Consider the following 26,380-nt stretch of genomic DNA (forward strand, 5'->3'; position numbering starts at 1 on the left):
AGGGGAAGCCGAAAAACAACACACATCAAAACGGTTGACTGACAACATAGCACAATGGACGGGAGACCTGTTTTACAATGTTGAATAGTTACCTTCAATATACCCAAATCAACTGAGAAAGAAGAAAAAAAGACGTCACCGTGATTGTCACTGTCACCTTCGACAACATAGCAGAATAGATGGGAAAAACAAAAACAGTTGCAGAGACTAAGCATTACAATGTTGACTAGTTAAACTACCTTTAGCATACCCAGACCAACTGGGAAAAAGACGTCACTGTCATTGTCACTGTCACTATTATTGTCATTGTCACTGTCACTGTCATTTTCACTGCTACTGTCACTGCCATTGTCAATGTCACTGTCATTGTCACTGTCAATGTCAATGTCACTTTCACTATCACCATCACCGTCACTGTAATTGTCATTGTCATTGCCATTACCGTTGTCATTGTTACTTTCACTTTCGACAACATAGCAGAATAGACGGAAAAACCGAAACCAGTTCCAGAGACCCATTTTACAATGTTGATTAGTTATCTTTAACATACCCAAACCAACAGAAAAAAAGACGCCACTGTCATTGTCATTGTCACATTCAATGTCACTTTTACCGTCACTGTCACTGTCATTGTCACTATCACTGTCTCTGTCACTTTCACTGTTACTGTCACTGTGACTTTCACTGTCACTGTCACTAACACTGTCCCTGTCACCGTCACTGTCACTGTCATTGTCATTGTCACTATCACTGTCTCTATCACTTTCACTGTCACTGTGACTTTCACTGTCACTGTCACTGAACTGACACTGTCAGCGACACCGTCACTGTCACTGTCATTGTCTTTGTCACTATCACTGTCTCTGTCTCTGTCACTGTCACTGTCTCTGTCACTGTCACTGTCACTGTCACTGACACTCACACCCAAGGAAGCATTCCTTCACAGTCATTGATGGGCCGTGGCAGACCGTCACAGAGGATGGCCTTACAGTCAGTCTTCGTCATGGCCGACACGTCCAGGTAGTTGATACCCACAGCACCGACATTGACACCGCTGCCGCTGCCGCCACCACCGCCAGCGACCGGCTCGTTGAAGACCAGTGCGTCCACGTGGACGCAGTGCGTCAGTAGCAGGGCGGCCAGACAGACAGAGGCTAGGATAGGGTGTTTGAGCACCATCGTCGTTGTTGTCATGGTGATGGTGTTGCTGCGCCCTTTCTCTTCCTTCCTTTCTTTATTTCGTCGGTTGACCTGAGAGAGATTTCTGGAAGAGCATGTGATATATATATATATATGTGTGTGTGTGTGTGTGTGTGTGTGTGTGTGTGTGTGTGTGTTGTTTTGGGGTTGTTTTTTTAAGCCATGGTCATCTTCGAATCCGAAGGACGAACAGTGTGTGTGTGTGTGTGTGTGTGTGTGTGTGTGTGTGTGTGTGTCTGTGTGTGTGTGTCTATCTGTGTCTGTGTGTCTGTGTGTGTGTGTGTGTCTGTGTCTGTATCTGTGTCTGTGTCTGTGTCTGTGTGTCTATACCTTAATCAGTGATAAGTATGACCGGTCAGGGAAGGTTATACTAAACGGCTTCCTACACCGAGCCCTTAGACACAATGGATATGAATTCACTGGCCCGATGGCCGTAAAATGCTGTGAGTCCATTAATCTTTAGCTCTCTCCATACGAACGGCGAAAGAGACGACGTAAACAGCGTTTCACCCCAATTATCATCATCAAAATATTGCAAGCGGAAGGCTCTTATACTGAAGAGGTGAATGTTGACAAAGAATACCACAATTCTGACGACGGAAGCTAAAGGTTGGGTCATTCAGACACCCACTGGACATCCGAGGGGTCTGTGTAGAGGAGAAGAGAGGACTGGCCGTACTGAGTGAGTTAACCTCAATGATAAAGCGCAGCAATATCAAGGCCATTTCATAACCTTTCTCGTTAAACAGAAAAATCGTATTTAAAAACAGGACTCTTATCTCGTATAAATTTCCAAATACGTATTTATTTTCCTATTTTTAGTGCATTTTTGTCACGGTTTTCATTACAACAAGAAAGCTTGAAATGTTATGCTTGTTCACAGCTTCATTTCTTGTTATCAGTCGGTCCGAATCACACACACACACACACACACACACACACACACACACACACACACACACACACACACAACACACACACACACACACACACACACACACACACACACACACACACACACACACACACACACACACACACACACACACACACACACACACACACACACACACACACACACACACACACACACACACACACACATTTTTTTTTTTCTTCATCTATTTAAATTTTAATGTACGAAGTTTGAATAGTTGTTTATAATTAGAAAAAAAAATTTTAATGATGTATTCGTGAAAGCGAACAGTTTTTTTGTGAAAAAAAAAGTTATCTGAAGTAGTCACAAGGCCAATGGATATTCATAGCAGAGCAGTGGCCTAGTGGTAAAACGGCAGATTAGGAAGCGAGTGTCCGCGAGTTTGAGTCCTATGTTCAAACTGGGAATTTTACTCCCCGTTCCACTGCACCTTGAGTGACGGTCTGCATTCAATGCAATCCATTGGGAGGAAACGAAGAACCCAGGTCCCGTGTTCAGCATGCGTTTAGCGCACGCAATAGAACCCACGGCAAAAAAAGAAAAAAAAAAGAAAAAAGAGACTTCTTTGTGGAAAAAGTTTGCACGAAAAAAAATCCAGTACACATGCCGAGAGAAACCTTATTTTTTAGTGTGGGTGGCGCCGCTCTGTGGCGACGCGCTTTTTCCCTGGGAGAGCAGCTGGAGGTTCACGCAGAGAAATGTGTTGCGACAAAAAGCAATACAATACAATACAATACAATACAATACAATACAATACAACACAACACAATACAATACAATACAATACAATACAACACAATACAATACAATACAATACAACACAACACAACACAATACAATACAACACAACACAACACAACACAATACAATACAATACAATACCTTTCTTGTTAAATAACAGGGGGAAAAATAACGTTAAAAGAAAGCTACGATCAAAAACCTAGCCAAAAGGTCAACCAAATAAAGAAACAAACAAACAAAAGAAAAAAACAAAACAAAAATCAAAACAAAGAAACAAAGAAACTCCCATGTTCAAATTAACACACTGCATTTTAAATACAGAGAACTGGAATGTAGATGCACATAAATTATAGTGCCTAATGATAAACTTTTATTAGAACTGCAATTTTTGACAAGTTTTGTGAGTATACTTTCAATAGAAATGATCGATAACGTTAGCACCTATACTCTCATAGTCATTAATTCTTAAGATTAATCATTAATGGCGTCAGCAATTACACCCTTAAAATGTTCAGATGATTAGCAGTGTCTTCAGACCTGAAATAGATTAAATGTAACAACCTGAGTTCGTTTATTCAATCATAACACATATTTTTGTTTCAGTTTTGATTTGCATGTTTGAACGCATTAATTTTGGTGTTTTTCGTTGACAGCGAGGTGTTTTAGGTCATGTTTGTGTTTAACTGGATCATATTAGGTGCTTTGGGCAGCATAAGCACTGGATATCGCGCCATACAAAAGGTATGTAGTAGTGGTAGTAGTATAAGTGACCAGTTTTAAAAGAGATTTTTTTCAACCATTGTAACTTAGTTTTTAATGCTATATTTTGGTTTTTATGTTGTGTATAACTGACCAGTTTCAAGAGAGATTTTTTTCAACAATTATAATTTCGTTTTTAATGGTATAACATGGTCGTTATGCTGTTTCAACGTTGTTCTAGCCGTGGGTGGTGGTGGGGACAAGCTGCAACTGCCTATGAAACAATACTAGTGACGTATCTCAAACAGCCTCTGACAACCAAAGACCCGCCTTCTGAACTCGGCAGCGCCGTTTCCCGTGACTGGAGGAAGGCGAGGCCTCTTGGCGCCTGATAACTAGATGCTTTCTTCCTGTTGGTGAGATGTGCTTCGAAACTTCGGGTGGCAACATTTATCGTGATCCTCGATTCCAGACAGAAAAAAGTATCCAAAAAAAAGAAAAAAAAAAGAAGAAGAAAAGAAAACAGAAAGCTGTCAGCTGGACATTGTTTTCATCAGATTTCGATTTCAGCATCGTTGATTTATTATGATATCTGTAGCTCGTTCATCGTGATCATTGTCATCATTACATGTCATAATTCATATTGTTATTCATATCATTTTTTCTTTATTTTTTCTACATTTTATCTTTTCATTTATTCGTCTGTTTATTTTTTTTTTCATTTATTTGTTTGTTTGTTTTTGTTTTTATTTTTTTAATTCCTGTTTATGTTTTATTCACTGTTTTCATTTATTAATTCATTGATTTAATCGTTCATCTGTCTTTTATTCATGTTTGTTGTTTTACTTCATTTTATTTTACCTTATTTTCCCTCAAGGTCTGACTTAGCGCATTGGGCTCTGCTGCTGGTCAGGCATCTGCTTAACGAGATGTGGTTTTGGCGCATATGAATTTGTCCGAACGCAGAGAAGCCTTCCTCGAGAAACTGAAACTGAACTGACCTGACCTGAACAGACCTGAACTGAACTGAACTGAACTACAGTTTGTTTAAAATGATAACTATAAAACCTTGCTTGATGAAGATGAGAGTTTGGACAGAGCAGAAAGGAAGCGAACGCTTCATCCCTCATGATACTCACGCCACTGAACCCAAGCCAACAAGTGCGTGGTACTGCTCAGCTGGCCAGATATCTCGCCGGGTGTGACGATGGGTACCCGTACCCTGCCTGTCCACCCCTCCTTTTATACACCCCGTGTTGGTGGGGTATGCTGTGCCACCCTGCTGGCAAAGGGAGATATGTCTGGGGACATTATTAGGGTGGTTTTTATTTGTTTGTTTTTTTTGGGGTGGTGGTGGTTTTTTTCGTTTTTTGTTGTTCTTCTTTAATTCTGGGTGTAAAAACCTTGCCCGTTTTGGGTGGTGGGGGTACGGGTTTGTTGAGGTTTTTGTCTGTTTGTTTGTTGTTGCTCTTTTTTTACGATTGATTTTTGTTGTTGGTGTTTTTATTCATTTTTGTTTTCGTTTGATTTTTTTTTTTTTTACGTGGGTGAGGCGTATGATGGGGCTTGTGGTTATGGTAATAATGCTTGTTTGTTGTCGTTGTTTTTGTTTCTGTTGTTGTTATTGTTACGATTGATTTTTGTTGTTTTGTTATTCATTTTTTTGTTTTAATGTTATTTTCTTACTTGTGGTGGTGTGTATGATGGTGCCGGTAATCACGGTTGTGATGATGGTGGTGGTGGTAGTTCTATGTGTCTAATTTTTAAAAAAAATTTTAAAAAAAAAGAAAGAAAGGTGCGCAAGTGCTTGCATAAAAATGTGTTCATATGCATGATATCAGAGGAAGGGAAGGGAGTGTGGAAGACTGCTGGGGAGGGGAAAAAGTTGCTGTTCGTGCATGTTAGTAATATATGCGCGCGCGTGTGCGTGTGTGTGTGTGCGTACATGCATGTGTGTGTTTTCCGATGTCAGAAAATTTCTGTTTATAAAGTTACTAGACAATGAAAATGACTAAAGGTGTGTGTGTGTGCGTGCGTGTGTGTGTGTGTGTGTGTGTGTGTGTGTGTGTGTGTGTGTGTGTGTGTGTAATATACGCGACGCGCTTGAACGAGCCAGGACATATAGGATTTTAGTCGTTCATTCCAGAAATATTCATAAGAAGACAAATAAAGGAAGACAGAGCCGGATACATTTTTTTTTTAGCATGACAAATCCCTTTCTACCCCGCGTCTCCCCTGAAAAAGTCATTCACCGTTTGATCTTCATTCTCCTCCCCCTACCCCCTCCTCCACAACAAAGCCAGGAAGACGCAGACCTTGGCCAGCAGCTGGGTCACAGCTACAGGCTGACAGTGCAAAGCGATTCCAACCCCATCACTGATGGCCATTTCACTTTTCAGGCATTAGCTTCATGGAGAGTAACTGCTTCAAAATCGGGAAGGTAAAACGCATTAACTCACGCTGTTTATGTTGTGCTCTTTAATCCTTCGGTTAGCAGTAGTTATCTAAAGATAGGTTATATTCAGGGGGTGGTGGGAGGGAGATGTGATTTGGCGTCCTTTTATTGTTATTTTTGAACAAAATGTCTTACAGGCACAAACATAATTGTTTTATAGCTTTCAGCAGAATTAGGAGTGTGTGTGTGTGCGCGCGCGTGTGTATTATCGTACGGTCAATATTTTCCAAAAAAAATAATTGCTGTGACAATACAATACAACACAATATAATAGGATACAATACAATACAATACAACGCAACGCAATACAATACAACATAATACAATACAATGCAATCCCAGGAAAGTACCTTCCAGTTGAACACTGCCTTGAACTGGATCAAACAGACATGACAGGACGAAAGTACACATCAAAACAGATCATTGAGTCACAGTTCCAATATACTCTGTAAACCAGCCCTGCACCGAACACAACAATGTAATGTTATTCAAACAGTGTCACTTTTATTTGTCGTACGTCACTGACATATATCAATCGATTTCTTCCGAAACTATGATCACTATGAATTTTATCCTGTTCAATTTATTTTATTTCTAACTTGTTTTCTTCAAAAATATAATGGGGTAAGCAATGACATTCACCTGTCTTATTCCGGATTATTTTTTCTATAGAAAACAAACTTTACTGTAATAAATACACTATTACATATATAGTAGAACGAGCGAATACATCAATGTATGAAAACGAAAAGGGAAAATCCTAAGTAATGAGATCACTCATGTTGGAGTGAGACTGAGGTACATTGTAGCGGGCTGACCTGTAGACTGCAGCAGTTACAACACTTTGGATCCAATGGGAATCACAATGTCGGGTCTCAAGGACGTCACGTTATATAGTAAGATAAACACGTTTTAAGTTCATATTTTCAGGCTGTAAACATCTGTGTACTGAAATGACTGCTTCAACAATAAGATATAAGTAAATGAATTAGTATCTCTCTCTCTCTCTCTCTCTCTCTCTATATATATATATATATATATATATATATATATATATCTTTGTGTGTGTGTGAGAGAGAGAGAGACAGAGAGAAAGAGATCATGTAGTAGGTACATTGTATAAAAACAGAAACATGACACGAAAGAAAAAGAAGAAATGAAAATAATTCTAAATGAAATAAAACAGGAGACGAAATAGGTCCCCACTCTCCCTAACCCCACTCCCACTACCCCCACTCACCACCCGAAAGAAAAAAAAAACAACTCCTCCCCCTACCCCCCTCACCCTCTTCCTCTCCCCCCCCCATCCCCTCCCCTCCCCCCCGCCAACACCCCCAACCCCCCCCCCTCCCCCCAAAAAAACCCCACACATTTCTCAAAGTGATCGACGGTCGACAAAGCGTACCAAGAGTCCCTGGACTGTAAAGCCATCATCGTTGCGTGACACCCCGTAACCCCAAGGTAATGGTCATCTCCTGTCGTGTCGTTGTGACAGTACACACCTTGTTCTCCACACAATGACGGGACCCATTCCAATTTGTACCCCCCGGAGTTTCTGTGGCAGTTTGCTGAGCAGTTTTCGCAGCCTTGAAGAGCAACAAGCACTCTATGGTTTTATTCTGTATTTTGGGCAGAAAATGAAACATACATATTTCGCCCCGTCGTTTATTTTATCGTTGCAAAATTGCCGCAAATGGTTGGAATTTTTTAACTCTCTCCATACGAACGGCGAAAGAGACGACGTTAACAGCGTTTCATCCCAATTACCATCATCTAAATATTGCAAGCGGAACGCTCTTATACTGAAGAGGTGAATGTTGACAAAGAATACCACAGTTCTGACGACGGAAGCTAAAGGTTGGGTCATTCAGACACCCACTGGACATCCGAGGGGTCTGTGTAGAGGAGAAGAGAGGACTGGCCGTACTGAGTGAGTTAAAATGTACTTCTTAATTGGTGACCAAACCATTCTCACGTGGGCTGCGATAAATGTGGTTGTGTGATCTGAAACGGCATGTGCGTGAGGAGGGAGGGGGGAGGTGGGTGCGTGGTGGAGGGTGTGTGGGGTACTGTCTGTGTGTATTGTGTCTTGTTCTGCTAAGGTGCTTGAGTTGTTGGGGTTTTTTTATAATTTTTATTATTATCATTTGTTATCATTATTGAATGGATGTTCTGCGATGCACTCCCTACTCGCTCCAAAATATGACAAAGAAGATTTCTTTAAAATTGTATCTATAAAAACCGGCATGAAATAAAAACAATGTTCAATATATCTGAAGCACAAGGTTACACGCGCGCACGCACACACACACACACACACACACACACACACACACACACACACAAACACACATTGATGAAATACCCAAGCGCGCACATATACACAGTAAGAACACGCGCACGCCTGCTCACACGCCAACACACACGCCGGCACACACGGACACACACACACACACACACACACACACACACACACACACACACACACACACACACACACACATACACATGACACGCACACATAGACACATATCCACGCGCACGCACATGCGCTTAATTAGATACATACACGTACATGTGTTAAAGAGTACAGATGATTAACAAATACCAATCATATAACACACGATTAATTTTTTTGTATTTTTGTATTCCTTTTTATCACAACAGATTTCTCTGTGTGAAATTCGGGCTGCTCTCCACAAGGAGAGCGCGTCGCTATACTACAGCGCCACCCATTTTTTTGTATTTTTCCTGCGTGCTGTTTTATTTGTTTTTCCTATTGACGTGGATTTTTCTACAGAATTTTGCCAGGAACAACCCTTTTGTTGCCGTGGGATCTTTTACGTGCGCTAAGTGCGTGCTGCACACGGGACCTCGGTTTATTGTCTCATCCGAATGACTAGCGTCCAGACCACCACTCAAGATCTAGTGGAGGGGGAGAAAATATCGGCGGCTGAGCCGTGATTCGAACCAGCGCGCTCAGATTCTCTCGCTTCCTAGGCGGACGCGTTACCTCTAGGCCATCACTCCACTAGAAGAATCATTGATTACCCTACTGCCCCCACCCCACCCCTCACTCCCACCCACCGAGCACTCACTGTCCTGATGTGATGGACTGACGTCTTAATCTTCTGTTCTGCTTCGAACTGTGCTAATGCATGGATGGTGGGATGTTCATGGTGTTTTTCGTTACTGATGTTATCATAAGTAGTAGTAGTAGTAGTAGCAGTCGCAGCAGCAGCAGCTGTCGTCGTCGTCGTCATCGTTGTAAAAATGTGGTAAAAATAGTAATCATAATAATCCTGTTCATTCATTTATTTGTTGCGAACACATATCACATCTTTATTACCAAGTGCGGCTGAGTCACAAGGAATATTTGAAGCAACAATAGCCTACATTTAAAAGAGAGAGAGAGAGAGAGAGAGAGAGAGAGAGAGAGAGAGAGAGAGAAAGGAAAAGAAAATGCAAACATATTCATCGACAATCATATTCCTGTACATATTCGTGGAAGTCTATCGAGTACGACAAAGACATCAGTGTTTGTAAAGGGCTTATGTATGGCTTGTTCTCTAACCGACGTTCACATCATCAGGAGGAAGGTGGCAGAATGGTTAAGACGCTCAGCTGCCAATACAGAGAGTCCGTGAGGGTGTGGGTTCGAATCCCGCTCTCGCCCTTTCTCCTAAGTTTGACTGGAAAATCAAACTGAGCGTCTAGTCTTTCGGATGAGACGATAAACCGAGGTCCCGTGTGCAGCACGCACTTGGCGCACTGAAAAAGAACCCATGGCAACGAGAGTGTTGTCCTCTGGCGAAATTACGTAAAATGAAATCCACTTTCATAGGTACACAAATATGTAAGCATGCACTCAAGGCCTGACTAAGCGCGTTGGGTTATGCTGCTGGTCAGGCATCTGCTCAACAGATGTGGTGTAGCGTGTATGGATTTGTCCGAACGCAGTGACGCCTCCTTGAGAAAGTGAAACTGAAGTGAAACTCACATCAAATCAAATCAGTGACTCTGGAGATGAGAACGCAGCACAAAAACAGACGCACAAAGGCAGCGGCCGCACTGTGGACAGGCAGGCAACAGCAGATGATTGGTCTCGCTGGTCGAAGTCCTGAAGACACCTCTTGACAAACGCCAGAACTTCTATTGTAGACAGCCAGTCGTCAGAGGCCGCTACAGTCAATGTCAAGGGGTTCCCATCCTAGGATTCCTGTGCAGATAAGGCAGGAATTCATGTGCGCACGTGCGCGTGCGCGTACACACACACACACACACACACACACACACACACACACACACACACACAGAGTTCCAACAGGCGTCAAGGCGTTCGGATTGGTCCATACATGCTACATCACATCTGAACTCAAGGCAGGAGTAGCGGGAGAGGCAGGTGCCTGTCCTACTCACAACATTAACACGCTGGTCAGATGATGAACAATCAAATAAACGAATTAATCTCCAGTTAAAACATAAACAAACCAAACAAGTAATTAAGTGAAGTATGTTACAATGAAAATGAAAATAAAATGATTAAGAACTGAAATACGGATAAACAAGGAAGTAGACGAACTGGAATAGAATTATTGTGAAAGATGCACCAAAGGCAAATAGAATATTAGTGAAAAAAGAAAATGATACAGGATGAGTGAACCTGCGCACACCCTGACACGCGTATGCACACACACGCACACACACACACACACACACACACACACACACACACACACACACACACACACACACACACACACAGAGAGAACCTGTTCAGATCTTACTATACCCTTCTCAGCAAAAGTCGTACATTGTGCTGGCATAGCGAACCGGAGAGAAAACATTTGAACGAATAAACAAACAACAGCAACAACAACAACAACAGCAAACAATTTTAAAAGAAAGAAATGATAAAAAGGACAGGAGTTTAACACACAAAAAAGACAAATAAATGGATATATGAATAAATAGGTAAATGAATGAATTGGTCAATCAATCAAAAAACAAATAAGTGAGTAAATAAATAGACAAATAAAATAAAATTGACAAAACGGGGAAGGAGCTAAAAGCAGGGATTTGTTCTTGAGGAGGATGTCCTGAATGGAGAAACCACCAAGACGTAAACTGATGGGTGGGGACTCAAAACAGTCGGAAAAAAAGTAAATCCCCCAAACCCATAATGCTGGCTTACATGGGGGGGGGGGAGGGAAATGGCGAAACACTTGTGCACGCCCATGACTTTAAACGTCAGTCACTCGGCATTTTGAAGAGCTGTCCGTATGGGGTGTGGGGTATGGGGTGTGGGGTTGGGGTTGGGTCGGGACAGTCGGAAGGGATTTCTGTCTGTCTTGTCCCTCTTTTTGGTCGGTCTGTCTGTCTGTCTCCTTCAGTCTCTTTCTCTTTCTCTGTCTGTCTCTTCGAGTCCCTCCCTCCCTCCCCCTCTCTCTCTCTCACTCACTCACTCACTCTCTCCCTTTCATTAGAATCATTTAAGATCATTTAAAGCGCAGAAGAAAACAACAAAAGCAGCCTAACCCTTAATATATTTATACTTTTGTTTTCTCCTACGCCTTGTTGGAAAGACCAGGAGTGTTTCCAGGAGGAGTGTTTGCCCACGCTTTCTCGCAACCCCACGCTTTCTTTGACTTTATGGGAAAGCGTGTGACTGCGAGAAAACATCGTTGTTCCTCTGCTGAACTTTCTCTCTGTTGAAATCGTGGGACTGCGAGAAAGCGTGGACTGACGTGGGGATTAGAAGGGAGGAAATGATCCGGAAGCAGTTATTTTGCGATTCAGAAATTGTCAACCGGATCTGGTATTATCATAATTATGTCGCCCTCTGCGCAGTTCCCTTCCATCAACAGAGACTGCGTGGGTCTCCTCAGACTTGATAGTCGTCAGATATTGGTAGTTCGTGGATTTCCTATTGCTGATGATTTGATTGTAGTCAGGAATTTATAGGTTTGGGGATTTCCAAAAGTTGATAGTTTGATTGTAGTCAGATGTTGGTAGGTTTTGCGGATTTCCAAGAGTTAGCAGTTTGATTGTTGACAGGCATTGCCATGTTTGTGGTTCTCATCTGGTTGACATTGGTAGGTCCGTGTTGTCTGCTTTATCGAGTCAACATCATAAACAAACAGTGCTTTACAAGCAAATATTAAGCAAATGAATATACATATGAAAAGACTGTCAAGCGTCAGATTTTTTAACAAAACCACAGACAAGTGACTGACAAACTCGACAGAATAAAAACGTTTTAATCCTTCAACGTTTCGTATCTGTCACAACGGAAGGTCCAGGAGCCTGTTTTATGGTTTCTCTCGCTGTTTTTTTATGCGCTGATCTATCCACACGTTTGACAAACACAGCCAGAAACGCGCGCAAAAACAATCCTTTGTTCTGACTGAAGTCCCAACAACATTCCAAACAGCGGAGAAGTGGGGTTTTATAACTCGGGGAGAAGTATAGGGCGCAAAAAGAAACCGGATTCAGTCGGCCATGCTGCCGTTATAAAGATAGACCACGAATGTCCTTTGGTAAAACAGTCGCTCAGTCCACATCGCTGAACACTGGACACATCGACAATACTGTGACATTTTTTCAAATACAAACATTGGTTGTTGTTGTGTTTTTTTCTCTCTATCTCTCTCAACCAAAGGAACCAAAATGAAAGTGAGTATCTTGAAATGCTCTCTGTTTTGCTTGGTCATATAAAATGCTAATTATGTGTTGTGTGAAAAAAGAAATGATAAAGAAAAGAATAAAACATCCGTTGGAAACGCTCTGATGCTAAGGAAGAAGAATTTTATTTTCATTTTTATAAGGTGTTTTGTTGGGGGGTTTTGTTGTTGTTTTTTTTGTGTATAAGCGGGGCGATTACAGATGCACACATTACCTGATCTTATGTGTGTTTTTGTGGCTATGGACTTCCGTGGCCTTCTGTGAACTTTAGTTTGTGTGATGCGGCATCGCCCCGCAGAATACATTATATTATATATATTATATCATATCATATCATATCATATCATATTTGTTATATTACATTTATTATATTACTTTATGTTATGTCATACATTGTTTTATCTTATTTTGTTTTGTTTTGTTTTGTTTGGGGTTGTTGTTTTTTGTTGTTGTTTTTTCATACTCTGTTGTGTTGCGCAGTATAGTGTTGCATGACATGATTTCGCATCAGGGTTTGCGAAAACAAAACATTCTTGCAAACCTTGCACGAATCCGTACGCATGGTATGGAACCAGCTAAATTTATTTGTGGACAAAAATGATTCGATAATCTTTGCAGTGGTTACGTTGGATTTTTTCTTTTCTTTTTAAAAGGGGAGGGGGTTGAGGGCTTACTTTTTTCCTTTTTTTTTCAGGGGTGGGGAGGGGGTGGGGAGGGGCGGTGGGTAAGAGGGTTGTGATAGGAAGGTGATGTTGTGCGTCGTTTCAGGGGAGGGCGGAACCTAGCTCCTGTCCGAGCGTCAATTTTCCTCTTTTTTCTTCTTCTTCTTCTTCTTCTTCTTCTTCTTCTTCTTCTTCTTCTTCTTCTTCTTCTTCTTCTTCTTCTTCTTCTTCTTCTTCTTCTTCTTCTTCTTCTTCTTCTTCTTCTTCTTCTTCTTCTTCTTCTCCTTTTTTTTTTTTTCCCCTCCAATAATTAATGTTGATCTAATTGCATGTTTTTCGACATATATGTATTATACTAAGATGATTTCGATGATTATCTCACATACAGAATCCACACACTCACATCAGAGCAAACTTAGTCACAGACAACTGAAGACACATGCATAATGTTAGAATATTCACTGAAACTGTCCATGAAAAATGAATATTCAGACAAAGAGCTCAGTGTATTCGGAGGAATGCTACTTTCAATACATTTAGATGTACTTACATATATTGATTGAAAACTGACATGTTATACAGAAAAAAAAAAAAGCGAAAGAAAACAGAAGAAAAAAAAAAGGGTGTTTTTTTTGTTTTTTTTTGTTTTTTTGGCCAATGAGGGCGTGTGAAAGCACCAAAAAAAAACCCAACAACAACAGTTTTCTGGTGCTCCATGACCTGCATGCAACTGAGGCCACAAAAAAAGGGGAGGAGGGGAGAGAGAAGAGGAGGGGAAAAAAAAAGATTGATTCTAAGTTTGGTACACATGATTGTATGATTTATGATATGATATTATATATCATATGATATTGTACGGATTCCTGCCATATTATTGTCTTCTTTTTTTTTCTCTTTTTTTTTCTTTTTTTTTTTAACAAGCCTAAAATCCGTAAATGAAAAGTTGTATTTATTCCATAAATGCTACTGATTACTATGACATATAGTTATTATGGAGTGCCAAGTATTGGTTTGATTATTTCCATGTTGTTTAGTTGATTGTGTAATTTATATACAAAATAAAACGGTGGTCGACCCAAGAAAGTCCGGGTTTAAAAAAAAAAAAAAAAAAAAGGAAGGTGATGATGTTGTTTTGGAATTTTTGTGTTATTTTTTAAGAAGGACTACAGACTGTAAGAGTTAGAAATATCGACTGTTTCAAAAGCCTTCTGGTTCGTCTCAGGGTGTATGAGGGGACTTCGTCATTTTTTCCCCCATGGACATGCACAGAGCAGTCGTGTGTGGTTTGCACTTTGAAAATGTCGGTTATGAGCATGACATAAAGTGTGTGTGTGTGCGTTTTGTTGTTGTTGTTGTTTTTCTTGTGTGTTTTGTTGTTGTTGTTGTTGTTAGTTTTTGTTGGTTGGTTGTTGTTTTGTTGTTGTTGTTGTTTTTTCCGCATATTAATTTTGTTGTTCTTCTGTTTGTTGTGTGTTTGTGTGTGTATGTGTCTGTGTGTCTATCTGGTAGTGTGTGTGTGTGTGTGTGTGTGTGTGTGTGTGTGTGTGTGTGTGTGTCTGTGTGTGTGTGTGTGTATGTGTCTGTGTCTGTGTGCCTGTGTGTCTGTGTCTCTGTCTGTGCCTGTGTCTGTGTGTGTCTGTGTCTGTGTGTCTGTGTGTGTCTATGTCTGTGCCTGTGTGTCTGCGTGTTTGTATATGTCTGTGTGTGCTCGTGTATTTTCTATTCTTTCTTATGCGTATCTCGTTAATGTTGTTTTTGTTGTATTTGTTGTTGTTCTGTCATCTTGTTGTTGTTGCTGTTGTTTAGCTTTCGAATGTTGTTGTTATTGTTGTTGTCGTTGTTGTTGTTCTGTGAGTGTGCAAGATGTTTTATTTCCCTCCTCTGTTCTTCTGTTTGTTGTGTGTTTGTGTTTGTATGTGTCTTTGTGTCTATCTGGTAGTGTGTGTGTGTGTGTGTGTGTGTGTGTGTGTGTGTGTGTGTGTGTGTGTGTGTGTGTGTTGGGTTTTTTTTTTTTGGTTTTTTTCTCAAGGCCTGACTAAGCGCGTTGGGTTACGCTGCTGGTCAGGCATCTGCTTGGCAGATGTGGTGTAGCGTATATGGATTTGTCCGAACGCAGTGACGCCTCCTTGAGCTACTGATACTGATACTGATACTGTTTCCTGTCCCTCTGTCCCTCTCTCGTCTGCCAGTATAGTGCAGGTCTTGTGGAGTATAGTTCATGCTTACAAAGATTATGATGCTAATTATCATTATTGTTGTTGTTGTTGTCGTCGTCATCATCATCATCATCATTATAGTATTAATAGTAGCAATAGCAGTAGTTGTAGTAGCAGTAGTTAAACGAGGAACACAAAACATTGAGTTTCATCTGCCTCTGAGTTATAGACAACAAAATTTATGGTTTTGAACACGAAAGGTTAAGAATTGTTGATGTTGTCGTTGGTGGTGGTGGTAGTAGTAGTAGTAGTAGTAGTAGTAGTAGCAGCATTATTAGTAGTAATGCTAGCAGTAGGGTTAGCATTTGGATTATTAGTATCATTATGATTATTATTCTTATCCTTCTTCTTCTTCTTCTTCTTCATATTATTATTATTATTATTATTGTTGTTGTTGTTGTTGTTGCTGTTGTTGTTGTCGTTGTTGTTGTTATTGTTAGCATTAGGATTATTAGCATTAGCATTATTATTATACTGATTTTTTTCTGGGAATAGTTTTTATTCAATGTTAAAAAGTTCAAGTAACTTGCCTCCTCTTCTCCCTTCCCTTCTGTCTCCTGTCCTGAAACACGAACATTGGTGATTGTTCCTAACCAAACGTATTTGGTATGCTCTTCAACGTCAATACAATTATGTTAAACAAAATAATTGATACGAAAATTCCACCGAACCTGTTGCAATTCTTATCATCTACAAAAAAAGAATATAATTTAAAGCTAGCCGTTCAAAAGCTTGAAAATAACTTTACAAATTTGAAAAACAAAATCATTAAAAATTCGAAAGTTGTATGGTTTTGGTTTTGGTTTTTGGGGGAGGGGGGGGGGGGTGGAGTGGAGGGGGAGGGGTGGAGGGGGAGGGGGGAGGGAGGCGTGGGGGGACTGGGGCGGCGGGGAGGGGGGGGGGGGCTGGGGCTGGGGGATGTTTTCCGGTAGGATGGATGTGAGGATCAAAGTTCATTTATCGCACTTGTTTGTGTGCGTGTGTGTGTGTGTGTGTGTGTGTGTGTGTGTGTGTGTGTGTGCGTGTTCTTTTTTTTCTTTTCTTTTCCCTATCCCATTCCACAAACTTGACTCTATTTATCTGTCTGTCTGTCCTTCTGTCTGACTGATTGTCATATCCTTATATATCACTGAGTACTCTTTGTAGTTAATCTGGTTAGCAAGGGCAGTTTGGAAGAATATATCATGCTTGAATCTCTCTCTCTCTCTCTCCCTCCCTCCCTATCCCTCCCTCCCTCCCTCCCCCTCCCTCTCCTCCTCCATCTCTCCCTCCCCTCCTCCATCTCTCCCTCACCCCCTCCCTCCCTCTCTCTCTCTCTCACCTGAACAACGCCCAACAGATAGAGAATGACGCAGCAGTTCACAAACGTTCCCCCATTTAAAACGGATGACAACGCTTGGCTTAAAAGCTGCACGACACCTGTGGGAAAGACAGTGAGGGTCAGCATCCTCCCCTTTCTCCACCCCCCACACCACCTCAGTCATACCCCCTCTCTTCTAACACACCCAGCAAAAAAATCCACCCACCTGTACCCCTATCCCCCCCTACCCTCACCCCCCGACCCCCTCACCCCCCCATCCCCTACCCCCCACCTTTCTTTCTTTTTTTTCTGTTTTTGTTCTTTTTTTGTGTGTGTCAAAATATCCTCCTTCATATTCCTCCTTCAAATCTATTTGAACTTGACGGCATCTCAGGGGGTTGGGGGGTGGAGGTGGAAGGGGGGCGGGGGGCGGGGGGGGCAGCGGAAGGAGACAAGGGCGGGACTGTGGGTCTTCGGGACTCCTTGCTGCGAACCCTCCCCCTCACCACGCCCCCACGCCCCCCCCCTACCCTCACCCCCTCAACCCCCCACATCCCGTTTATGTGCGTGGTTTGGCAAGGCCCTGGCTGTTGCCTGGCTGCCTAGAGGGGGTTATTGTGCACGCTGCATGAATATATACATGAGCGCGGGAAAGAGCCCGGTTTGTTGCGGCATATCAAATTTTGCTGTCGTCACCGGACTCAATGTTGTCGCCGGCGACAATAATTATATGTGCCGAACCAGCCGCCGTGGTGAAGTGGTTAGCGTCGCGGACTGACGGCTGGGAGGACGCGGGTTCGAATCCCAGCGGAGGTGGGTTTTTCGGCCCGTTGCTGGCTCCTACCCAGAGTTGAGTGTGCTGTAGGCTTAAATGGGGAGACTGGGACCACACAGTCGAGTGTCATCCACTTCAAGGATACGTTTTTCGGTGTGTTGCTCTAATTACCTGACCAACACTGCAAGTGTCTGTATCTCTCGGGCCTGGTTAACGCCGAGATATCATTATGACAGGAAGCGTAGAGTACAGCCTTGTCACGCAGTCCCAACCAAAATGGACCTCCATGGCAACATCGTCATCATCATCGTCATCCTCCTCCTCCTTCATCGTCATCAATATAAACAAAATAGTCTCAAAGTCTGTGGCCTTTCATGCCCTGCTCTCATGGTGACCTCAGTTTCGATACCCCTCCACTTCCGTGCTTGGGGTGAGTCCTGTCAATGTCGTCAGTGTCGGCAGATTCATGGGGTAGTTGTTTGCGGGGCGTGGTGGCGGTCGCCACTCTGGGAGGGACGCTCACTCAGTCTGGCTCCGCGACTAAGCCATTATTGTCGTTAGTAGGGGGCTTAGTAAGTGGTGTCCTAAGTACGTTAAAACAGAACAGGCACCACTGAACACCACCGAAGTGACTCAGCAGCAGTGCAGGGTCTCCTCTGGTGTGTGGCCTCCTGGCGACCTAACATCGATGGTTCCCTGTGGACTGCCGACGCTGGAACTGCAACGGACGAACCCGGGTGTGGCCGTGTATGGGGGAATCTAAATGAGCGGCGTTGGAGTAATGCCACTGAAACGGTGCAGATGATGGGGCAGCAAAAAAAAAAAAAAAAAATAAATAAAATAAAATAATAATAAATATATGTGCCGACGTTCACGTATCAATGATAATTGTTGCACATCTGCAGGAATTTCGCCGGTGACAATTTATGAAGCCTTGGAGTGTTACCATACAAAATTCAAATGCGCCTGCGACAATATTTGTTGTAACAGTTGTATGTGACTCTGTGTGTGGGCGTGTGTGTGTGTGTGCGTGCGCGCGAGCGCGTACGTGCGCACGTGTGCATTTGGCGTGTGTGTTAATACGCGTGTGTGATATTGTGATTGTGTATGTGTGCGCGCGTGTGTGTGTGTGCAGGTGTGTGTGTGTGTCTTGTGCGTGTGAGTGTGTGTGTGTGTGTGTGTGCGTGTGTATGTGTGTGTGCGTATGTGTGCGCGCGCGCGTGCACGTGTATTGTGCATGAGTGTATATGTATGTGTACGCGTGTATCTGGCGTGCGTATGTGTGTGTGTGTGTGTGTGTGTGTGTGTGTGTGTGTGTGTGTGTGTGTGTGTGTGCGCGTGCGTGTGTGTGTTTGTGTGTGTGTTTGTGTGAATACGTGCGAACGTACGTGCGTGTGTGTGTGTGTGTGCGCGCGCGCGCGCGCGCATATTGTCGCCGGCGACGATATACTCCACAGCACCCATTGTTCCCGATCATATTTTGTCCCAGCAGCTCTCACTAATCTCTCTCTTTCTGCCTTTGTCTGTCATTCTGTCTGTCTCTGTCTGTCATTCTGTCTGTCTGATTCTCTCTCTCTCTTTGGGATGTGTGTGTGTGTGTGTATGTATGTGTGTGTGTATGTGTGTGAGTGTGAGTGTGTGTGTAGACAATCAAATTTCCATCTGCCATATCTAAGAAATAAATAGGTTAAAAAAAAAATTTAAAAACCACTTACGCGGCAGAGGTCAGCTCCGTCAGAACAGTGGAAAAATGTGAGGATAATCATAATTAAATGGCGGTAACCATAGTTTGTGATCCGCGCTGTGGTCATCACTGATGACTTCTTTTTTTCAGACGGTTTTTTCCCCTCACATTATGCTGACATCGTTTGTGTTCGTTTTCAGTTAAACGTTAGCACCCCCTATCAACCTGTGCTTTATTAAAAGGCGGTTCTGACGAATGTTCAGGTTCCTGCAACTGATCGTCTGGTGGGCATTGGTCTCCTCTATTCCCTTCTGCTGCTACTGCTGCTGCTGCCAGCCACTGTCTCCGGCCGGGAACTGCTCCGCGTCAAGCGTCAAGTCAGTGTCGGAGGAGGAGGAGGAGGAGGCGGCGCGGGGGGAGGGGGCGGCATCACGGGTGACGTCATCAACATCCCAGACACGGCCCAGGGCACCCCTCCCCCCACCGCCGTCCCCAACACCGACTACGTCACCCCGGCCGCCACTCCCTCCCCACCCACTGGCGGTTTCTTCTTCGGCAGCGGCGGCTTCAACTTTGCTGACCTCTTCGGCAATAACTTCGGGGGAGGGGGAGGAGGGTTCCCTGGCAACGGCGCCGGTTTCCCTGGCAACGGCGGCGGCGGTTTTCCTGGCAACGGCGGCGGTTTCCCTGGCAACGGCGGCGGCGGTTTTCCTGACAACGGCGGCGGGGGGTTCCCTGCCAACGGCGGGGGTTTCACCGGGAACGGTGGAGGATTCCCCATCAACGGCGGGAGTTTTCCTGGCAACGGCGGGGGTTTCCCTGGCAACAGCGGTGGTTTCCCTGGCAACGGCGGAGGATTTCCAGGCACAGACTTAGGGAACAGCACTGGCGGCGGCGGCGGCGGCGGCGGCCCGACATTCCCCGTGGGGAACGTTCCCACCTTTCCCAACAGACCCGGCTTTCCCAACAGGCCCAGTTTCCCCAACCTTCCCGGTTTCCCTGGCGGCGGTGTCGGGTTCCCCAGTCTCCCCCCTTTCAACAACGGCCCCGGTGGAAGTCCCTTCACCACCCCCGCTCCCCCCACCTTCCCCCCGCTGGAGCCCCGGACCACCCCCACTCCTGCCAGTGTGTGCTCTCCTCCTGTCCCCTCTCTCCTTGGGGATCAGGTGTCCAACGCTTCCATCCCTGCCAGGTGAGTGCGTGGGTGGTGGGTGTTTGTGTGACTCTGTGTGTGTGTGTGTGTGTGTGTGTGTGTGTGTGTGTGTGTGTGTGTGTGTGCGTGTGTGCGTGTGTGTGTGTGTGTGGCTGTGTGTGTGTGTGTGTGTGTGTGTGTGTGCGTGTGTGTGTGTATGTGTGTGTGTGTGGCTCTGTGTGTGTGTGTGTCTCTGTGTGTGTGCGAACGTGCGAGAGAGAGAGAGAGACACACAGAGAGACAGACAGACAAACAGAGACAGACAGACACAGACATAGAGACAGAGAGAATAAGTGAATGCATGGATGAATTTTCTTTCATGGGGGAAGTGGACTAGGCAAAAGGTATGGGTTTTTTTTTACAATAAGTCCTTAGTCAGACAGAAAGAGATACAGAGAGACAGACAGACAGACAGACAGAGGGACAGATACAGAGACAAAGACAAAGACACTGAGAGAGAAGTCTCGCGAGCGCGCCTGTTTGCGCAAGAGAACTTCTTTTCATTGACAACAATCATTTTATTGATTAACCGTTAGCGTTGTTTGTTCTCTCTCTCTCTCTCTCTCTCTCTCTCTCTCTCTCTCTCTCTCTCTCTCTGTGTGTGTGTGTGTGTGTGTGTGTGTGTACCTTGGACAGCATCCAGAACGCCATCACACAGGCGCTGAACTTCAACCTTCAGCTGAGCAACTACCTGGACTTCGCTTCCAACATCAACGGTGGTGGCACCCCTTCCCGTCCCTCCAGCGGCAACATTAAGTACGTTTGGGTGACAATGACGACGATTATGGTATCAAGGAAAGTGAGAGAGAAAGAGAGGGGTGTGTGGGGGGGGGAGGGGGGGCGCGTTGGGGGGTGGGGGTGGGGGGCAGAGAGGGAGAGGGGTAGGCAGAGGCAGAAACAGACTGACAAAAAGGGAGATAAGGAGGTACAGAGGCAGAAACAGAGAAAAGGAGTGAGAGAGAGGGTGTGGTGGAACACAGGCAGAGACAGACAGATAGATGGGGGGAGAGACGGGGTGGGGGCAGAGACAGACAGACAGACAGATTTCAGGTGATCTATTGATTTAAGGCCATAGCCCCATATGAACAGGGGGCGATAGCAGAGTTTAACATGCGTTACTACAACCGTGTAAACACAATAAGCATAACCAGATACCACAACAATTTGGAGACGAGTGTTTCTTTCAGTTGAAGTGCTCGAAATAAGTACAAAGCGAGACTGCACATTGTTTCATTATCAGTTGATGACATCAGACAGACAGACAGAAAGAGAGAGGGGATGGGGGGTTGGGGGGGGGGGTGGTAGAGACAGAGACAGACAGACAGAAAAAGAGAGAGACGGGGGAAGAGAGAGAGAGAGAGAGAGAGAGAGAGTAAAATAAATTTGATGTTCGACCTCAGGGAGACGGAGGGGGTGATTAATGAGGGTAATGTATAAAGCGAGGTGAGTGTTTTTTGTGTGGTTTTGTTGTTGTTGCTGTTATTGTCTTTACACCCAGTCCTCACCCAAAAGAGGGATCAAAGAGAATTGTAAACGAAAGGAAAATGAGATCAATGCACAATGAAAACACGCATATCACTGCGATCAACCTTCCCGCTGAGAACACAGCTGAAGACAACACACATGAAAGCAAACGAAAATGTCAAACACCACAGCCTGAACATAACAGTTCTCTCTTCCCATCACCACCACACACAGACACACAAACACAGACACAGACAGACACAAACACAGACACAGACAGACACAAACACAGACACACACGCGCGCACACGCACGCGCGCACACACACAAGCCACCTCTTCCTTTTCACGCAACAGTGATAATTTTGTGGAGTGTAAAATTGAACTGAATGACACAGACACACACAGACAGAATAACAGACAGACAGACAGATACACAAGGAGAGAGAGAGAGAGAGAGAGAGAGAGAGAGAGAGAGGCGCAAACAGACGCACGCGCTAGTTTGACTTGCTCGCTAAAATGACCGCAGCAATTGTATGTCTAGCGATTTTATTCCTTAATTGGTTCATTTATCTGTATGTTTGTATTAATCAACTTTTTTTGTTTTGTTAACTCGTTATATTTTTTTTAGATAATTTTCTGTTTGCTCGGATCGACCGGTGATTGACTGTTGGGCTGAACTGATTTGATTTGACGTGATGTCGTTTGGGTGGTTCTGGAACAGCGACAAGAGTTGCCCAGCAACCGTCTCCAGAGCCACGGTGTTCCAGAGGAACGGCGGGAGCTGCTGGATTCTGCAGGAAAAGCAGGAACCCTTCTTCTTCGTCACCTGCAAGTCAGTTCCTTTTACACGCACAGACTTCATAAATAGTTAAGGACCATTTTGTGTAAGTAGGTATATTATAATAAAATGTTATTTTTTTAAAAGAAGGAAATTTAAGGGTTTATCTTGATAAGTCGGCTGCATATAGGCTACTACTGGCATCTCATTTATTTCGTTAATTCAGTGGTTTATCTACGACGGCTATGGATTTTCATTGTAAAAATGGCGCGAGAAAATACTTCTCGTTATGAGTAGTGCTCACTATATTGGCTGCATGCAATGCTGTGGCCGTGAGGCGAGGGTCTGGGTTCGATTCCCACTCTCACCCTTTTCTCCCAAAATTAAGTGGAAATCAAACTGAGCGTCCAGTCATTCGGATATTTGGCGCACTGAACTATAACCCATTGCAACAAAGGTGTTGTCCTCTGGCAAAATTCTGTAGAAGAAATACACTCTGACAGTGCACAAATGTATACCTATATGTGGATGCACTCAAGGCCTGACTAAGTGGCTTTGGGATATGCTGCTGGTCTGGCATCTCACTACCAGATGTGGTGTAGCGTATGTGCATTTGTCTGGACGCAGTGACGCCTCCTTGAGAAACTGAAAATGAACCAGTTTCAAGTCTCAAAACACACTCTTTCCTTTCTGCCTTCCGTAAGTGTATGTTGAACTTATGAGTGTTCTCTCTCTCTCTCTCTCTCTCTCTGTTTGCTTGGTAGGTTGTACTTGAGTGCATGTAACTTTTATCGAAACGCTCAGAGCCCTCTAGGAGGTGAGAGCTGCCTCTTCTTCATGATTATTATCATTGTTGTTCTTGTTCTTGTCTTTTCCTGCTGCTGTGCTGCTCTTCTTCTTCTTCATCACTACAACAACAACAACTACTACTACTTCTTTGGGGTTTTATGGGGGAATGTTGCGTGTTTGAAATAGTGTGGATTGATCTATGTCTGTTTTTCTGTCGAATCTGGGACCCTCGCCTCGCAGTCGAGCGTATCATAGGCCATAGTCAAGCAACCACACCTGAGCTGTTCCTCTGCAAGATCCTGTAACAATTAAAGCAACGAAGACGCCACCAAAAGCGTATCTCCCTCCTCCTAATGAATGTATTTAATAAACTGACCGCGGACTACATTCAATAACCCGTAATTTTCAATACCCAGATATCTTTGAAGCTTCGGGTGATATAATATAGCCTTGGCGGTTTCCAAATTTTGTTTTATTTCGCTTGTTTACCATCAATGCTTTGAGTCCGAAAAATGCTTTGAAGACTCATACACACACACCCTTATGTTTGTAGGCTCCTATCATCAACAAAAAAAAGAACATCAGACCAGCTGTATACGTTTTTTTTTGGTTTCTTTCAGCTGCCGACAGTGTCTGGCCCCCACAGGATTTCGCCAGTCTCCCAGCTCTGCCTGCGAACCTCACTTCATTCTGACCCCAGTGTTCGCTCTCTGTGAAAACGGCTTCAACTTCCAGCCCCAGATCACGCGGGAGCGCATCGCCCTTCCGGTCACGTGCCGCTGTCGTCACGCGGCTCCTTCCGTCACGCAGACGCCCCCTATCGTCGGTGCAGGAGGAGGAGGCAGCAACTCTGGTTCAGGGGGGACAAACACTCCAGTGACGACGCCAGCGACTGGCAACGGCGGCGGGGTGGTCCCAGTGTTACCCGTAATTTCATAGAACCGTAGAGTTGAAGTGAAATAAAAGAAAAGAAAAGAAAACAAATCAAATAAAATTAAATAAAATTAAAATGTTAAGGACCACTTGGGAATTTGCGCATTATTCTTCTTGGGAGCATGAAAAAATGATGCTGAATTTCCGGCAAACAGCATTGTCTGCATGCAGCAAATGTAATAATCACCACTCGTGGTCCTTAACTTTTTTGTGGTCTGTATAACATAGTGTTCATAGTGATACACTAAGCCTAATTATATACAGATCTGCGTGTTTCCATTCTTTTTCTTTCTGCGCCATTTGAAAGAAATGAATAGAGTAATCATTTCTCACCAAATTTGGACACATTTTGTGTAAATAAACCTGATTTAAAAACGATGGTCGGTATACCTGGAAACGATGGTTGATGTAGCCTACTGCCTTTAAAAAAAGTAATGAATATTTCATTATGTTTGTTTTGTGATGAGATGTATGTAACGGTAACCTGCAATTATTTATCAAGAATGCTAAGTGTAACAATCATGCTGCAGACACGCTTTTGCAAGAGCATACGACTCCATCGGTAAAGAATCTACGCGAGAATCATATGAAATCTTTCGAACTCAGGGTCAGGGACATCTGCCTTTTTTTTCTTTTTTTTTTTACTATGGCCATAAAGGTTGCGATTTTTGGTCCAGGAGAAAGAAAGGGGGTGGGTTGAGAAAATAAAGAACAGTTTTTAATTAAAACATGGTGGTGGGGTATCTGAATAAAGCTCATGCACGTTCGTGACACTGGTATCCACCCCAGCCTGTTGCGGGGCTGCTGACTGGGGAACACACAGTGACAGAATTGTGTTACATTATAATGGAGTGTCATTATTATCATTTTTGTTGTTGTTATTGATGGTAATTATAACAATGTCTCTGTTCTTTTTCCTTCTCTATTTTGTGTTCTTCTTCTTGTTTTTACATATATATCATGTTTAAGTTAGACCACACACACACACACACACACACACACACACACGTCCGCATAGGAAGGGAGAGAACCTAAGTGCTCAGGAATAAATCCCAAACTCGCCAGTATCTTATCCCCCTCCACTGGACCGTGTGTTTGTGTGTGTGTGTGTGTGTGTGTGCGCGCGCGCGCGCGCGCTTCATATTATGTTAAATAGTTTGACATTCTCATTTATGGTACCATTGCTAGTCATAATTATCTGAATCAGTATAGCTTCAATCTCAGTGGGTTTTTTCAGCAAAGCAGTGACGTAAAACGTTGATCACGACGTGATTGATACACACACACACACACACACACGCATATTCCGGCTGTGTTTATCAATTCATTCATTGATTCATTGAATTGTTTGCTAAACTATTCATATGACATCCTTTTTCTCAGCTCCACTGTTTTTCATCATCAATCAAATCACAGAACTATGTGGGATATGGGTTTTATAACAGCACAAATCTTGTCTTGCTATATTCAACTTGGAACGACTGCAGCAAAGATGATCAAAGCGGGTTGAAAATCGTTCTAGAATAATCAAAAATACCTGTACTGTTATCAACAGTTTGATTGTATATTTTACACTTGACAAAGAATCAAAGTTGTTAATTTTTTTGTTGGTTTCGTTCCGATATCATTGTTTTGTGTTCTGCGCAGTCTTCATATCCTTGCACAAGGAATACTTTCTTTTCTAACAACTGAAATAAAGGAAACATAAATTTCCTCGTTAGCTTTGTGTAATCGTATACTGTATAATTATGTGGGGGATTTTACATATGAAACTGTTACGTCAAAACGAACTTTAATTTGCATTGCAACTGCTTCTGTTACATCACGAGTAACCTGGTTGTTGTGCGCTGTATTCAGTGACTGTCCTTC

The 26,380-nt window shown here is 43.5% G+C and overlaps 2 protein-coding genes across 2 annotated transcripts in view; one reads left to right on the forward strand and one right to left on the reverse strand.

The window, feature by feature from the left end:
- LOC143284294 (uncharacterized) overlaps positions 1–1,233 on the reverse strand; it is a 10,655-nt gene extending 9,422 nt beyond the window's left edge. The window contains exon 1 of the mRNA XM_076590994.1: positions 923–1,233. Coding sequence (XP_076447109.1) covers positions 923–1,194 — 272 coding nt within the window. The 5' untranslated portion in view covers positions 1,195–1,233. The remainder of the gene's footprint in view (positions 1–922) is intronic.
- Positions 1,234–12,526: 11,293 nt separating this feature from the next.
- Positions 12,527–26,209, forward strand: LOC143284096 (uncharacterized). Its single transcript, XM_076590740.1, has 5 exons — positions 12,527–12,707; positions 19,617–20,545; positions 21,182–21,301; positions 22,733–22,843; positions 24,199–26,209. Exons 1-5 carry the CDS (start codon positions 12,702–12,704, stop codon positions 24,515–24,517), a joined length of 1,485 nt encoding a protein of 494 aa, XP_076446855.1. The 5' UTR covers positions 12,527–12,701; the 3' UTR covers positions 24,518–26,209.
- Positions 26,210–26,380: the final 171 nt, after the last annotated feature.

Source organism: Babylonia areolata, chromosome 7 (genome assembly GCF_041734735.1).
Source record: "Babylonia areolata isolate BAREFJ2019XMU chromosome 7, ASM4173473v1, whole genome shotgun sequence".
Classification (NCBI taxonomy): domain Eukaryota; kingdom Metazoa; phylum Mollusca; class Gastropoda; order Neogastropoda; family Buccinidae; genus Babylonia; species Babylonia areolata.